Genomic DNA, 18,097 nt, shown 5'->3' with positions numbered 1-18,097 from the left:
CGCAGAGTTCCGCAACTTTGTTCAACTTTTTGGCAGCAGACTGTCAATCAGGTCGCGGTACGTGTCCCAAAATCTGGCCGTGTCATTAACGTCACCTAACAATGGGCTCGCCACGATGGAACGAATCGAAAGAAGGTGGCGATTATAGTCGATAAAATCGGTGCCAGAACGTGAGGGGAACGAGAGTCTAAATCGTGCCACGTCTTTGATAAAACATTCCTTATCGTTGAAAAAACAATTTTCCTTGAGGATTCCAAAGTGAAAATCCAACTTTTTCAGGTTCGGAAGACACGGGAAATTAAGGGCGAAACGGGACTTTTCTGCCATGCCTTCTGTAGATACTCGAAAACTTAGGAGTTCCAAGGATGAGGCAAATTTCTTGAGTAAGTTCTCAAAACTTGAAATGGCTCAGTTTTTCTCAAGTACTCTCTAAAATTCGAAGTCATGGGGTAGATGAGACAGCTCAACTCTCCCAGTGGCGTAATTCCGTACGCCCGCAAACCAATTTTTGGGATTAAAATTTAAATAATTTTAAAACCAAATAAATATTATTTTGAGCATACTTTTCAAGTTTAATCAAAATTGGATACTTTTTATTTTTCAAATTTTCAAGTAACTGGCTTACGACACTTAATTTCCTGCCATTTAGGCTTCTAGATTTTTTTATACATGCGCCACGTAAGAGCCTGTTATAAGTTTTCTGATTTTTTGAAATTTGAATTTTAAAAAACGTTTTCAATTCCCGATGTCAATTTTTTTATACCCTATTCTACAAAGTCAAAGGCATCTATTTTCAGAAATTTGACCTCGGGAAATGAAAACGTTTTGCGCAAATTGATCATCAATCTAGCAGAATTTAGCACTATCTTTTTACAAATTTCAAAAAATTGAAAAATTTTGATGCATAAATTAGATCCTAATGAAAATAGGAATACAATGATATAGGACAGTATATAGTTTTGATGAATGGTTTATTCGTAATTTGAGAGAAAAAATCAAAAAAACGAAATTGAAAATTTGCCATAATTTCGCCAAAAATTGAAATTTCGAAAAATGGGTTTGGGGTAATATTTTTCATCCCATACAGAATTAGTATAAAAAGTTTGAGTGCGATCGGAGATTTTGATGCGCTATCCATCGGAGTACTTGAGAAAAACTGAGCCAAATGTTACGCACTTCCAGAGGTTCCCTTAAGGTCACCTTTTTCAGTGGCTGATTCACATCGGCGAGAAAAGTGAGGCCATCCTCTGCCTTGCACGTTAGCACGATCTCCCTCAAATTTATGTGCGACAAAGTTCCCATTTTATGCAATTCTTGTACAAATCTTGACCCCAAAATTGGCGATCCGCGAATTTCCATAGAATCCAAACCTTTAACTACGCCTGCCCAAATTTTCATCCAAAGCGCGGAAAATTCCTTTCCTCTCAAGGATCGAGCGTCATCAGGATTTATACGGATTGCCAATTTTTTCAGATTTTTGAAAACTAGGTCATCCTTCGTAGAATAGTTCTCCTCGTATCCATCAGCATTGAAAATTTTTATGTGTAAGTTGACACTTAATTCTTCCAAGGTGTCCTTAAAGAAAGTAACAATTTTGATATACACGCCGTAATCTTGGTCGGAATGGATGCTCCCGCTTAGCGACAAGGTCCTCACGTGGTGTCCCCAGCGCGGGTCAAGAAACCAGTTCAAATCAGCGAAATACTTGGCGGCTCGTCCCTTCTCGTCGCCCCCTTCCCCTGGGACGGAGTAGGGGCAGTGAATCTGCCAATTTGGCCAGGGTGCGACACCCTTAATTTCATGGACGTACTGTGAAAATCGTAGGGACGGAGTGATAGTCCAAGAATAAAAATTTATCGTGGATTTCTTCCGCACGAGGGGGGTCACTTGTTCGCCCCACTGTTTGCAAACTAGTCGGGCGTTCAGTAAGTTTCCGAGGGAGAGGTACGACAGAATGCGGGAGAATATCTGAAAATCAGAAAAAGTGCACTCTTAAAAATAATGTGGGTATTTCGTATTGTACTAAATGTACTCTGAATTCTTAATTCAGTAAATTATGCCATGTCTAGAGTAAACTTTAGTTATCTGGTCAAAGTTATTCCGGATTTAGTATAATGTACTTAAGATACATAAAATTCAGAGTAAAATTTCGCATTTTCCGTACCACGTGATTTTGTCCCGGTGTGAAGATTAATCCATCACTATTTTCCGGCCGACATTCACTCGAATTGAGTCCTATTGTTCTATATATATCCCAATTAGTTTCATATTCACGTTCCTAAAGTACAAAATTCATAGTAGCTATTAAATATATTTACATTAGTATACGTAGGTGTTTTATTATTAATTTTCAAAACGTATGTTCCGCATTGTTTCTGACCAAAATTTTGATGAAATAACAAACTTCAGATACATTTAGGATGCTGTGATTTTTTTCAGCTCTTTAGGTTAACATCACCACTAGCAATAAATCAGCAAACTTTACCTCGACGGAAAAAATGTCAGATTTGCAAATTAAATATCGTAGTGTGATTTAACTTTTAACGCTGGAAGGGCAATCGGTGTCGCAGATTTATGATCGCATGCTTAAAGTTTACGATGAAAACTGCCCAACACAAAGCACAATATAAATTGGGTCAGTAACTTCAAATGATGACGAAAAGTGGTCTCGGACAAAAAGTCGCCAGGACGCCCAAAATCAGTTTCTTCCACAGAAAGGCTCCAGAAACTAGAGGAACCAATAATTAGAGATCCACGATTTAAACTGTCCAATTTAGCAGATAAGATGGGTGTTCCAAAACCAACAATTTGTTCCACGTTAACTGAAGACTTAGGTATGAAAATGGCTTCCGCCCGTTGGGTACCAAAATTGCTTTCGGCATCTCAACAACAAGATCGAGTTGACCTTTGCAATGCCAATTTTAACCTATTAAATGAAAACTGGAACCTGCTTCATATTTTAGTAGTTGCATATGATACTTGGGTTTACTATCATGACCTGCAGACTAAACAATACTTCATGCAATGGGAGCACGGGGGGTTGCCACCGCCCATGAAAGCAAAAGCGTAAAAATCTGCCAAAAAATTGATTATGACTATTTACAATGATACAAAAGGTCCCCTTCTTACATAATTTCTTGCTGGAAATACATGGGGCAGCCTATGCAGGAACCCTGACGGAGCTGCGTGCTGCGGTTGAAGAGAAACGTGAGGTCAAAATAAAGAGTTGGCCTTTTTTTAGACGACAACGCGCCAACAAATACCTCGCTGGTTTCGAGGGCTGCTGCAGACGAAAAACGCTTCACCGTCATAAACCACCCCTCGTACAGTCCAGCCTAGACCCTTAGTGATTATTATCCGTTTCAAACGTTGAATAAAAGCATGAAGGGGAAACGATTTTGGGATGATAATGGAATCAAGTCGTAAATTTTTGCATATTTTCGAGGTAAATTTGGATGATTTATTGCGGGTGTTCCTTTTAACCGATTGAGCTGAAAAAAATCACTACTTCCTAAATGTATTTCAAGTTTGTTATTTCATCAAAATTTTGGTCAGAAACAGTGTGGAACATACCTTTTGAAAATCAATAATAAAACACCCACGTAGTTTTTAGTTGAAGTTTCTTTGTTGCCTACATCAAAAGTGAAGATGGCAAGTCCACCGGAAATGTCGTCACGATATTTCATGAACCCCAACTCATCGCCAAAGTGTAGATACGTTCTGGCCGTGGTGTTAAGGACTTCTCCGTGTCTGATGACTATATTTCCCTAAAGATATACATACATAAATGCGTATGTAAATACTTATGTAGACTATCATTATCATGAATACATGCTAAAAAACTTGGGAACAAATCGTCCCCCGCGGAGGTACTACACTAACTTTGGTGACAAAACGTCTGGTTAATAATTACCCAAAAATAGAGGACTTTAGCACCTCTATGGGTGACGATTTGTGTCCAAATTATTTAGAGTGCACTAATAACGAATATGAAAATAGTAAAATATCAAATTAATCATTGCCCACCTCGCCCGGTTTGACCAGGTATTTGCCAGCTTCACAGGAAATTTCCACCAGTGACGTCGGAATCCAGTTCCATTTGACGGGTTTCAAATTCAGGAAGACGAATTCGCCTTGCGCCGCACGCGACATGAACTTGTCGCCAAGAGTGTACTGCATACATACAGAAAATACCCTTAAAATGGAGGTCTCCCAGAGTATGGTCGCCGATTTTGACAAAATTTGGGTCAATTGAGCACATACATAATTAATTAATTAATGAAATTTGCGAAAGATTCGGTCGCCCAGTACATAGGCACGTGAAGCGGAGATTTTTGCCCAAAATCGAAGAACATACGCTAGGAAACTTGCATTGTTAGTGACGCCCAGAAAAATGTCAGTCACATATGTCGACTTCCGACGCTGAAGTGTCTGTCGTGTGGATCTTCTTCCGAGCCAACTCTTTACACCAAGGGCCAGGTGGGATTGCTGGGCATGCTCCACAAATAAAGTTTTCGTTGACTAACTGGAGATTCATCCTCGCGCAATCCTTCCCATCGATACCGCTGGCGTTGACCCGATAACAATTCTTTTCTTCGGTGCTGGTCACATGTGATGATCTTATGGTCGCACTTCCGCTCCAGCGGAAGTGCGACGAGTGAAAGAGAGAAAGTTTACAAAATATTAAAATGAAAAAAAGTTTCTTCTACTAGCAGTTTCTTCTACTAGCGAGGTGCTTCCGCACCCTAGCGTGCGGATGGGAGACCAGTGAAATAAAAGCTCCACCAGGAGAAAAAGTTTTCTCTCCGAGCAGCTGCTGCTACAAGGAGCTTGCTCATTAACTAATGTAAGCCATGCACGTTATTCACTACTACTAATATCAACTTAAATGCAACGTGCAATTTGCAAAGAAAATATTCACATTTGAGAGGAGATTATTTTAAAAATAAAGGGTGTTAATAAAGTCCGATCCCATGCATTTTTTGGAGCGTGGTTGTTACAAATTCAGCTGGAACTTTTGAACCAGTGAAGTTATTTATTTCAAATTTTTACCATGGGAGGAACAACTAAACGTGTAAGTCATGAGCATCTTAGAGTTGAGATACAAACATTGCATCAGCAGGGGCTTAAACCTACAGAAATTGTGCAAAAATTGGGCTGCAGCCGCAGAACTGTTTGGAAATGGAAGAATAAAAATTTTGTCCACGACAAAAAGCGACCAGGGCGACCCAGAAAGGTGTCACCTACCACAAAAAGAATGATTAAAAACAGACTTTGCAAGAAAACCGGTAGTTCATTACGTAATTGAGCAAGGGAGTTAAATGACTCAAAACGCTATAAAGAGAAGAAGAAGCAAATTAACTGTGTGACCGTGCAAAAATTTGTGAAAACTACGAAGTGGGGTCACACAGCTTACAAACTAACCAAAAAAACCTCTCATGTCACAAAAATATATCGATGACCGTCTGAAATTTGAAGAACTCCTTCAGAAAAGTGCCCATTTGAGTGAAAAAAGACTTGGTGAAGAATTGCGCAGTCACATCCTTTGGACTGACGAATCTATTATTGAACTATATCCAAAATTGAACCAACAAAATGTTCGTTACAGGACAGAAAACAAATCGGATGTACCATCAAGAGCGATCCCAAAATTCGGGCTTAAAGTTATGGTAGCGGGTGGATTTTGTGCACGTTGCGTGACCCCTCTACATATCATACCAAAAGGCCAATCAGTCAATGCAAAGCATTATATGGAAAAAATATTACCTATCTATTTCGATAGCATGGGGAACAAGGAAATATTTCCGAATGAAAGAAAAATAGTTTTCATGCAGGATGGTGCTATAGCCCATACAGCAAAAGCGAGTTTGAGTCTCATCAAGACGCAAGTTTCAACGGTCTGGAGCAAGGGGGTGTGGGCCGCTAACGGCCCAGATTTGAATCCCCTGAAGAACCAGTGGTCCATACTTAAGGAAAATGTATACAAAGAGCCACAACCCCGGACGAGGGAAGAGCTAGTAAAAAAAAGTTCAAGATGTATGGAATTCGATTTCCAGAGGCACATTGGAAAAATTAGCACAGAGCCTTAAACAAAGAGTTGAGGGCATGGTTAAAGTAAATGGTAACAAGACCAAATACTAAGGTAAATATGTCGAACATTTTTTGTAAGTATCACGGGTAGTTTTTTTTTATACTAGCCTTCACTTTTTTACAGGAAAAATGGGATCGGACTTTATTAACACCCTGTAAATACTTGCAAAAGTGTGTGTGTGTGTGTGTGTGTTTGTGTGATGAAGGGTCATACAGGATGGAGATTGATATCAATAAATTGTAACAACAGCACCAAAGATAGGATGATAAATGAAGGTTTTATTTTCTGGTAAGTGTGTAGGTTACATGAAATATATGTACATATGAAAATACGCATGTTTCATTGCAAAATATTTGCAAAATTAAGCTTGGTATGCTTAGTTCATTAATTATTTTAGATTTTAGTTATGATTTTCATTATTATTTTTTCTTTCTTTTCAAGTTACATATTCCGTCTTACTGCAACATTGTGTCTTACAGCGGAAAGTAAAAGTAACTCGACCAAGAGAGAAAAGTTTCTTCCACTAGTAGCTCCAACAAGGAGCTCGCCCACCAACTAATGCAAGCATGTTCTTCAGGTACAGTTCAATATAGGAGACATTTTATGTAACAAATATTAACATTTTTGAGGACATTAATTTCAGTTATTAGATTAAATATTTGGATTAAGTTTGTGCGTGTGTTTTATTTATTGAATCAAGGGTCGTGCAGGAAGGATGGTGAAATTTTAACATTAGCTGCGAAGATATTTAAGTTTAAGTAAATTTTACTTAGTTTATATTGAATATAGTAAAAATTGCTCGTTTTTATTTTCCAGAGGAGCCATATCCTTTGGCTCCACGCCGAGAAGCAACAGGTGCTGTGGTGGTAATAATTTCATCAAACGTAGACTTCTTCAACGGTCCATTATGGAGTTTTATAATCAAGAACTGAGCAACACGATCCCCAAGTTCAACTTGATATGGAAGTTTCCCATGGTTGATTAGCATAACCCCCAAAGTTCCTTCAAAATCTTCATCGACCACGCCCCCCATGACGTCAATTTTATGCCGCAACGCTAACCCAGACCTTGGTTTAATCAAACCAACATGGCCCAACGGTAATTTAACTTGAATCCCAATATCCATCAATATCATTTCCCCTGCTTTAAGTAACGCTCCGGATTGACAGTACAAATCATAACCAGCAGATTGAGGGTGCAACTTTGTTGGAAATTTACTTTCAAAGGTCTTCCTAATAAAGTGGACCGTTCTATAGTCATCTAGAAGGTTAATATTTATACATTTTTTATTTAAACTTCAATTGTTAGTCAAACTATTATAATTATCGACTTATTTTTATATATTTGAAATATGTAGGAAATCAACTACTACATTCAATCCATATAATGAGGAGATACCATCAAAACGGGATACCAAAAATTGTCAGGTAAAAGAAAGCTTTCTTTGGCTTGGAAAATCGAAGTCATAGCTACGTTACATGATTTAACAAATTTTAATTTTCTTTGGAGTGTTATAGGCAAGAAGTGAAAAAACTGTGTATGTCCCATTATATAATCGTTATTTGAAATAATTATAAGATCTTCCGAATTTTTATAGACGCCCTGATTAGAATCTACTTCCTCTGACCAACCAACTTGTTCAGCTTAAGAGAGGTAAAGAAAAAATAGATTTCAGTTTAATTTTGAAAGGATTTATGGGATTCAGGTAGTATAATCAGGGTCTGTGTCAATCTTTGTTTGCAGGGTATTGCAAGCTGCAACCAACGATTAAAAATATTTAAACGACAGGTTTGCCCCTGTGGTTTGATTCTTTCTGATGCAGACATAAGCCTGCCCATTTTTTCTCCAAGTTTGGAGTTTTAGCCAAAACCCCTGACCTAGCTGGCCCTCCCAATGGACAATATTTTGTCCACTAGGATCGTCACTCCTTTCCCCTTCGGGAGCAAAATTAAGCGAAATAGGACCTTTCTAAGATGATGAAGGCACATATGCTTCATATCCGGAGCTGATGATGATGAGCTTGCAGGAGGAATCGTAGTACGAGCAACAGGAACAAGCGCCGTTGAAGAAACAGGAACAGCAGAAGGCGGAACACTCTTGACTCGACCTCTCTTCTCCGCTGGGGACTTTTCTGCAATTAATAGAAATAAAAATTTAAAGCTTATGATTACAACAAATTTCCCTATTAACATTTTAAAATAATTATTGACCCTTTTCAGCCATCTTCCTCTTGTTAGCGGCGGCAGCAGCCTTGACTGTCTTCTCTTCAGGACCAGTGTAGAACAAGCTTAACGGGTTTCGACGAGCGGCATCTAGCTCCTTCTTGGAAGCAGCGTCAACTTTCTTCGCATCAGCTGCATTCTCCCTTGCTTCCCGTCGTCGTTTCTGCTCCGTATATAAATCAACTTTTTCCAGTTTAACAACTGGCTCCAGTTTCTTTGATTTGGTTGCAGGTTCTTTGCGCTTTGACTTAGGCACTGCATACAAATCATCCACGAGGTTCAGCCCTGATAGTAGAAACAATTTACAATTAAATTAAAAATGAACAATAAGTATATGACCTAATAAATCAAATAAAATATCTTACGTTTTTGCGAATGTTCATTTGCAGGAACAAAATCAGGATCCTCCTCTGGCTCAGACGGAGAATCCTCGTCCTCTTCGTCTTCATCCTCCTCCTCATCAGTGAAAGGTCCGCTTGGTTCCTCCTCATCATCGTCTACGACGAATCCAGCGTCAAAGACTTCAGGTTGTCGACGGTGAGAAAGAAGAAAAGCTCGTGCGTCCTCAGACTCTCGACTTCCTGGCATAGCCTCCTCTAAGATTTTTCGTGCTCTTGCCACTGCGTTTATCCATGCTAAAATTTACGTAAATATTGGAATTTATTTAAGATTTCAAGTTTATATTTTATCAACATTTGAAAATTTTCCTAAAGCTTGTTTAGTTTCTTAAAATTATTTTATTTGTGTTTTAGGAAAACTTACCCTGAGACATTTTGGAGTTTTTAAAGTTTTTATTTCTTCTTTGGAAATCCTTTGCACGTAATGTTGAAACATTGACTAACTTGCTCATTATTTTGCCAATTGTTTTTATAGTCTTACTAATTCAATTATTTACAAAATACAGTTAATAGTGGTAAGTGGTAATTAATATTTTTTACAGTATTGGAGTTGAAGTGATGGTATGTTTTATTATATATAAACACATTCCTGGTATTAAGATAATGACGTCACGCCGAGATATAAAAAAAGATGTTGTTATACATATTTTCTCACAAGCATTTTTTAGAATACACACTTCTTGACTTTGATTTTGGAAATTTTGGTAAGTTATTTTTTATTTATTTATTATTTTTAAATTTCCAAGTTTAAATTTATACAATTAATTCTCAAAATTTGTTTTTTTTTCTCCGTGCTTAGTGTATGAGTACTTCATTCGGAGCAACCTAATAATAGTTGAGAGATTTACATCACAAAGAAAATGGTGAGATCACTTAGACAAGAATGTGTATAAACTGTTGATAGTTACTGAGATTGTTGTTTTATTTTGGCAGGCTCCTCGTATTAAGACGACAACATTCCAATGCTTGAAATGTTTTAGGAGATTCTTAAATCGTCAGCATTTTGCGTCACATTTACTAAGGCACCGAGATGAAAACAAGAGAAAATTGTGTCAATATTGTACCATGTCATTCAGGTCGTCTAAATTGTTAGAAGTACATATGAATACTTATCATAGATGTGAATATTGTGACTTCTCAGCCAACATTTTTGATCTTATAGAGCACAATGAAGCTCATAAAAGAATAGCTATAAAATCCATGAAATTTGATCAAAGAGGAAGAGGGCTACGACTGAATGCTTTCCCTTTCACTGAAATTGAAGCCTTTAAAGGCTTTATGAAAACTTACAGATTTAGACATACACATGAGGATAATAATATTATTTCTGTTAGAGATTTTTTTAATAGATTTAAGTTTAAAATAAACAGATTCTATTTCACAATGTTTCAATTTATAATAGCATTAAGTTTCAAATAACGCTTTTGTGTAAATTTAAACGTATGCATCCAAGCGTGGATGAAGAAGAGGTAGAATTCATGGAAACAACATAACAATATTTTAATTCTTCTCTTAAAATTATCCTCAGTCCCCTCTACATTAATAGAATCTTTTGTGACATGGTTAATGAAATCGATAATAATGTGGAAATCTTCGAACGAAATGGCAGTGGTTGGATATTAGATGAAGTGAAAGGCTGTGATATACGAACAGCTCAGTTTGAAATATTAAAGGGTGGATGTTCGTTAAAGTTTCCAACATCGTTGAAAGATATCATAGCATTCGAAAAGCGGCACAAACATATTAAAATTGGTATTAATGTGTTTGGTATTGATCAAGAAGAGCAGCTTAACGTTTTACGCCTAACACCTCATGCAAATAGCAGAACGCATAAAATCGTAAACATTCTATACATTCAGGATGCTTTTAAGCAACATGGGCATTACATGTCTATCCTGAATTTTTCTCGCCTAATCAACAGACAGGGACATCATCGAAAATTTGTTTGCTACAATTGTTTGAATACTTTCGGAGATGAAAAGCGTCTTGATTCACATCAGCAGTTGTGTTTTGAGTTTAAAACTCAAAAGGTTTCTGTTCCTTCAGTCGTTGATGGAAAAATTCCATTCTGCTCTTTTGAGAGTAAAAAACTTAGTAATAAACTAAAGTGTAACTTTGTGATGTATGGAGATTTTGAAGCAATGCTCACAGACGATAATACCAGTACGACCTCAATAGATAAACACAAAATTTCAGGATATAATCTTGCAGTAATTGGCCCAAATAAGAAACTGGTTCATATATCGAAATATCGTGGTCCAAATAGCATTGACAAATTTATAGATGAAGTAAATCTACAAGCTAGCTTTTGCATACAAAGGAACAAAATCCATATCGCTATGAAACAACTTTCTCTAGAGGAAGAATATGATTTTTCTATGGCAGATTCCTGCCACATTTGTGAGCATGATTTTGATCACCAATCTATAAAAGTTCGAGATCATGATCATTATTTAGAGGAGCTGCTCATAGAGAATGTAATGCTTCGTATATTCAAAAAGTCAAAATCCCTGTACTTATGCATAATTTTAGAAATTATGACTCTCACCTGCTGTTAAGTTCAGCAACGAAATTTGGTTCTGGGAATACGTTCGTTATCCCTCAAAACTCTGAAAAATTTATAGGCATTATTTGTGATAAGTTCATGTTCATAGATTCTTTCATGCATCTGCCCAAATCTTTAGATGCTCTTGTAACAAACCTTCATGCAAAACCCGAAGGCTTTGATGACAAGTTTGGTATAATGATACAACATTTTTCAAAAGAACGGGCTGTAAAACTCTCAAGGAAAGGTGTCTATCCATATTCTTATTTCAGTTCTTGGGATAAATTTAAGGAAACCAAATTTCCCGATATTTCAGAGTTTTATAACACCCTCACTTGTGAAGGGATTTCACAAGAGGATTATGATTTTGGTAAGTCAGTGTTTGAAACCGAATGCACTGACCTGGGTTCGTACCACGACATATATTTAACAACAGATGTACTTCTGTTGGCATGCGTTTTTGAAAGCTACAGGGATATGGCAATTTCTAACTTTAAGCTTGACCCTTGTCACTATTTTAGTCTCCCAGGCTTCAGCTGGGATGCTGCTCTTCTGAGTACAAAAGTTAAGCTAGAACTTGTTACTGATCAAGACATGTACAATACTATAGAGTCTGGCATTAGAGGAGGAGTATCTATGATATCTCATAGATATTCTGAAGCTTACAACAAGTATATGGAAGATTATGAAGAAGGAGTCAAGGAAGACCCTTTTCTTCTTTATATTGATAAAAACAACTTGTACGGTGAGGTGCTTCAGCAGCCTTTGCCTGTTTCTGATTTTCAATGGGAAAGTCAAGAGTTCATTGATAATTTAAGTATAGATGATATTTTGGCATGGGTTGATGAGGATGAAATCGGTAGAATTTTGGTTGTCAATTTAGAATATCCCTGTGAGCTCCACCTGTTGAGCGAGCACAACGAATATTCACTAGCTCCGGAGAAAATTACAATTTCCATGAATCAACTCTCGAAGCATCAGCGGGAGCTTTTAACTTCCTATAACATTAAATATTCAGAAAAGCAGAAAAAATTAGTTCCTCATTTAGGATCTAGAAAAATGTATCCAGTGCATTATAGAAATCTCAAATATTATTTGGAGAAGGGAATGGTATTAACAAAGATTCATAAGATAATTAAATTTGTTCAAAGGCCCTGGCTTAAAGATTTTGTAAACCTTTGTTGTGATTTACGACGAAAAGCTACAAACAAATCTGAGCAAGACTTTTTCAAGCTAATAGTTAACGCAATTTTTGGACGTAGCATGATGAATGTTAGGAATCAGCAAAATGTATATATAGTTAATAGTATTGAAACAGCAAAATATTATTCCAGGCTTTCGAACTTCAGAAAATTTGAGATTCTTTCTCCAAACTTGGTACTTGTTTTCATGAGTAAACCTAGTATTGTATTGGATAAGCCAATATATACAGCGTTTTCGGTTTTAGATCTCAGCAAGTTGTTTATGCAGGTTTGGCATTATGACAAGATCAAAAAATGGTATGGAATTAAAGCCAGGTTCCTTTTTACAGATACGGACAGCTTAGCCTATCAAATTAAAACCGCTGATCTTTATGCTGATTTAAGACTGGTGAAAAATGATTTTGACTTTAGTGATTTTGAGCACACTCATCCACTTTATTCTACAGAAAATAAAAAAGTGATTGGTAAAATGAAGGACGAGAGTAACGGAAAAATCATGTATAGTTTTGTGGGTGTTTCTCCAAAAATGTATTCCTTTGCAGGCAAGAATATCCATAAGATTGCTATGAAAGGAGTCAAACAATCTTTAGTACGAAAACATGTAACTCATAAAGCTTTTATGGAGACTTTGTTTGAGCAAACAAAATATATGTGCAGAATGAATTTGATTCGTTCAAAGAATCATAAACTAACAACTGCAAATTATACAAAAGTAGCTTTGCATAGTTTTGATTCGAAACGTTTTATTTTACCCGATGGAATTAGTACACTTGCTCACAATCATTTTTTGATTCCTACGTACAACAAGTAAAATATTTAAAATTAACAAGTACCAATTATTTATTTAGCGAATTATTGTACAGTTTAAACATAACAATAAAATGATTACAATTACACATATATAAATAATAAATAAAATATGTACAGTTTAAGGTTTGAAAACTTTTGTTATTCCCTTAATTTGGCATCTACAAATAGGACATAGGTCTTGGGTACTAGAGCATGGAAAGCAGGAGCAAATGTGACAACATGGAGTGAACATGTAATTAGCTTCTTCGAGTTTACACACCGAACACAGAAATGTTTCCATCAGGCTATGAAGGAGTGTAAGAGTAGCATTTTCTTGATTTTCACCATTCTCATCCTTTGACGAATTTATTTGTTTGCATAGACTCTGTAATAAAAAGATAATAAAACAATAAAATAATTATTTTGATAAAACTGAAAATATATAAAAGCATTACAAAATTACATTATATTTTTGGTAAGTATAACTTTGGTCTAAATCCTTCGATAAAATAGTCTCCAATTTAGGTTTGTGCAAAGAGAGGCATGGACAGTCACTTGAATGAATAGAGTGTTCAATCCAGGGATCATCACTTGGCAGCCAATTATGGATTATTATTCCACAATAATAACAAGAAAGCCGATCTCCATATCCAGTAGAGTAAAATCCTGCTTCACTAAAATTTTTGGGATTTTGCTTACATTTTCCGGTCCAGTTTTTGAATGTTGCTAAACGATCACTATTTAGACACATATCTTTGTTATCAATATCGTATGGTTTATAGACCAGAGTTGGAAAAGTTTCATCTTGGAGAACCATGTTCAGTATTTAAAATAAATACGGAAAACCTTATCTGATTAGAACTGAATCGCATGAGCTCTGGCACTACAATGAGCATATCACTAATATGTCGTACTACTTTAGCATAGTTTATTAAATTATTAAAACAATTTTTTATACAAACCAGACCTCAAAGTTAAGAAGGATTTTTTTTGTTGTTGTTGTTGTTGTTCAAAAACGAATACCTCAGTCAAAAGCCATTCTATCATGTGGGAAACCATATGAAGTCTTCTGTCTTGATGTAACGTCCTTAGTGTTGCGAGGTCTTTCGGGAATTCCCGTTGGAGTACGATATGGGTCAAAGGTTTTAATCAGAGCATCATTTTGGTTTAACGGTTCCCATGCACTGAAGCTCGACAGCTTATGAGCACTGAGCGTAGCTGTTTGTTTTAGAGGAATAGAATCTAAGGTACCCATAAGATCATTTCTCACTACAGTTGAAAATAGAGCGGCAGGGACATTTAACATTTTACACACTCTCAGGAATCTGTTGATTCCGTTTGGGGATGTGGTCCATTTCAAATCTCTAATGGAGTAACTCATTAAATCCGAAATGTTAGAGTCAGGTTCAAACTCACTTCCCCAGAAAGTTACTCGTCCTGATTTATCCCATTTTATCCTTTCAGGATGACACTTTAAAAACCCGAGCAAATTGTGAGCTTTATTCATTTGAGTGGTAGGAAATTCTTTCAGCATTTTTATATCTGATTCAGATAACGTGAATTTTTCAGGGGAACCAACTGGAGTAGACTCTGTGCTAGAAGGAGTTACAGGTGGAGGAGTTTCATTAGTGGAGATAGTATTACTTTTTCCTATGGATGATTTATCTTCACCAGAAACCATTCTAACGGAAATAGGTTTATCTAAAATGTCTTTCAACTGATTATTTACACGTTTCATTAAACTACTGTACAATTGGACTTTAATATCCTCCGGAATTAAGGATCCCAAAACTGATGTAGCTTCCTGATCCTTGTCTGTAAAAAAGTGAGTTTTAGCATGCTCCATTGTGTTGGTCTTTTTTAGAAGCTGGGAATACTCGTCTTCACTAACAACTCTCATTTTTTTCGACATTTTAATATTTAGTTTTTAAAACCCTAAGTGTGAACTAATCGCTCGTCCTGCTATTGCACCAAGAGCTGAAAGCACGGGTGTTATTAAGAATGGAAGAAAACCTCCTTTCTGTACTAAATGTTCCTTCTTGCTTTTATGTGATTTTGACTTTTTTGATAATTCCCTGATTTGATCTTTGTGTTTGTGTAATTTCTTTCTTGTTTCCTCGTCTACTTGAAAACGACCTTCTAATATATTTACAGCAATTTCACTTAGTGCTCGTATCTCGTCCGGGGATGCTTCCTGAATGATCTTCTTCCTCTTCAACCCCCTGCATGTCACAAGTTTCTTCAGAAACGAGAGGTTCCGATTTAGGCAGTGACTCATTTCTCATGTAGCTTGATAAATCGTTGAGAATTTTTAATGCTTTAGCATGTGAGCATTGCGCGTTGTCAATATGGAATGAGAGCGGACATTCAATAGAATCTTGTATAGGCAGATTTTCAGAACAGTCCTCTGTATTTTCAACCAATAAATCCTCTGTGTTAATAACAGTCCAGTTAAATCCCAAATTCTTCAAAACGTTTGCCTTTTGTAGTCCTTTAGTGTATACTGTAGCATCATTTAAAGTAGACAAATACGCCAGAACACTATTAAACTTGTCCCGCCCAGCAAACCAGTAAATTTTATGAAGTTTATTTTCACAATACTTCACTATACGCTTTTCATGTACAGTAAGAGAGTTGAAATGACAGGGGGGTTTAATAAAGAAATGTTTCTGAAAATAAGTGGGGTCTTCCGTACACTTAATATTACAAATTGTTATTTCTTTAAACACAAATCCTCTTGGAAGTAAAAATCCTTCAAATTCAATAACGTACTTCATTTTGGTATGTACACGTATTTTGGCTCGTCTGAAAAAATTCCCTGGAGCACTCTGGTTCTGTCGTTACACAAAGGGTGTAGATTGAGGAATAAGTACGAGTATGGTTGCTCAGTTGCTCTTTTATAGGCATCAGATAGAAAATTCGTATTATGTGGAAAAAGCTGTTTACCTAAATATTGTATTTGAGATGCGAACGTAGGAGACCTCATAATTACCATATAATGACAATTTAGTCGTATATCGCGTCCGAATTTTCCTTGAGGATATAGATTTTGTGTTAATAGAATTACTGATACTGAATTGTGATGAATTCCTCTTGTGAATAACGTTTGAATTTTTTCATTCGTGAGCACATCCTTCATTTGATCATCAATTATTAGCAAAGTTGGGTGTTTTTTACTAAATTCAGACATATCAAAATCCAATCCTTGTCTAAATTCAATCCGATTACTATGTTTAGCCATATCATCATAAGCAGGTTGATTTTCTGTGTAAGAAACAATTATCCGGCTTGGGCAAGGCTCAATTAATTGTGCATCATGAGTCAGTAATTTTTTAACAAACTCTGACTTTGCTGATTGAGAAACTCCGGAAATAATTAACGAGAAGGGATGTAAAAGCTTTAGAGAATGACCTTCAATTTCCATTCTGCTGTTTTCGAAAATGCAACGTTACTATGCACTGTCCTTTTGCAAACTGAAGTTCATCGCCAAATTCGTCACATAGAAGAATTTCAATTGTGTCAAATTCAAGTTGACTTAGTGGTAAATAATAAGGACGAAATTCGTGAGTCACGGCTTCATTTTTCTTTGAACTTACATTAACCATTCTTAGTAGGGGACAAAGACAGTATCCTACAATTTGTCTTTTAATTATATCACTATATATAAAAATATGATATATTCCCCTAGATAGGTTTGGGGTGTTCGTTGCTATCCTACTAACGTCAAATCGACACGTATCGTCAAGGGTATATAAGTCAAACCCCAACATGTTAGCTAAACACACATTTATATAGAATGTTCCACAACCCTTTAAATAATGTACTCTATTTGTTTCAGGGTTATATGCAAAACTTGCATAAACTTCGTCATTAAGTACTAAGCAGAAATTGATTTCTTCAACAAGTGACTGTACATCTTGGTATTGTTTATTTTTAACCATGCGATGACCAATATTGTTTTCTGGATCATTTGGAAATAGTATTTTTCTTGCGTCATCTTGCTGAAACGTTTTCAAAGAATTTACGTAAGTAAACTTTGTAATAGCTACTTCATATTCGTTAGATATAAAATTCAAACGTTTTGGTAGTTTAGTTTTATATAACGACATCCTGTTATTAGGATAGTACCGTGGGCTAACATTAGAAGGTAGGTGTAGGTAAAATGACATGATTTTTCGTTTATAAGTAAAGACTTTTCTTGATAACTTCCATTATTCAACTGCTTAGCGTACGAAGCTTCATACAGTTTTTATCCTTTTTCCAGGGCACTACTAATAGTCTAGAAAATGAAGCATGTTCATGTATTTCACCACGAACACTATCACCGTGTGTTAGAGAATCAAATTGGTAAAGGCATACCCGTGTTTAGAGGTTATAGACAGAAAGGAGGTGGTCTAGGAAGTATTCTGGGATTTATCGGTCGATATGGATTACCGCTCATTACCAAATATATTCTACCTCATGCAGCGCCTGCAATTATGAGTACAGTATCTGATATTACAAATGGTCAATCAATTAAAACAGCCCTAAAATCCAATGCTATTAAAATGGCTAAAAAGGTTGGAAAATCTATTCTTAAACCCCAAGCAGGAGCTGGATTAGGTTCTAGAAAACGAAAAGCTTTACTAGGTGCAACGTCAGAAGAGTGTAAGGTGTTGCACGAATCACATCACTCGTCCAACCCAAAGAAATCTAAAGCTTCATCCGTAAAATCGGGCAACAAGAGAAAAACACCAACTGCACCTAAGAAAAGAAGATCAATTTTTAGTAAACGGGATATGTTTGGATAATGGCATTAATTAACGAATTCTCTCAACCGTCTATTAGGGGACAAGTAGAGTTATTTGGTC

The 18,097-nt window shown here is 36.3% G+C and overlaps 1 protein-coding gene and 2 long non-coding RNA genes across 3 annotated transcripts; 2 read left to right on the top strand and 1 right to left on the bottom strand.

Annotated features, from left to right (window-relative positions):
• Positions 1-1,034: 1,034 nt before the first annotated feature.
• On the bottom strand, positions 1,035-4,938 carry LOC118436694. The gene is made up of 4 exons (XM_035855223.1): positions 4,027-4,938; positions 3,636-3,767; positions 2,165-2,278; positions 1,035-1,968 (listed from the first exon to the last, which is right to left on the bottom strand). The coding sequence occupies exons 1-4, from the start codon at positions 4,177-4,179 to the stop codon at positions 1,090-1,092; spliced, it is 1,278 nt and encodes a 425-aa protein (XP_035711116.1). The 5' UTR covers positions 4,180-4,938; the 3' UTR covers positions 1,035-1,089.
• Positions 4,939-6,258: 1,320 nt separating this feature from the next.
• Positions 6,259-7,359, top strand: LOC118436695. Its single transcript, XR_004835635.1, has 2 exons — positions 6,259-7,189; positions 7,277-7,359. It is a non-coding gene; the product is annotated as an uncharacterized LOC118436695 (long non-coding RNA).
• Positions 7,360-9,287: 1,928 nt separating this feature from the next.
• LOC110854806 lies at positions 9,288-10,068 on the top strand. The gene is made up of 3 exons (XR_002548374.2): positions 9,288-9,415; positions 9,511-9,574; positions 9,645-10,068. It is a non-coding gene; the product is annotated as an uncharacterized LOC110854806 (long non-coding RNA).
• The last annotated feature ends 8,029 nt before the right edge of the window (positions 10,069-18,097 follow it).

Source organism: Folsomia candida, unplaced genomic scaffold, assembly GCF_002217175.1.
Source record: "Folsomia candida strain VU population unplaced genomic scaffold, ASM221717v1 Fcan01_Sc010, whole genome shotgun sequence".
Classification (NCBI taxonomy): Eukaryota; Metazoa; Arthropoda; class Collembola; order Entomobryomorpha; family Isotomidae; genus Folsomia; species Folsomia candida.
Note: the sequence above shows the minus strand (reverse complement) of the source record. Positions and strands in the feature narration are given on the sequence as shown.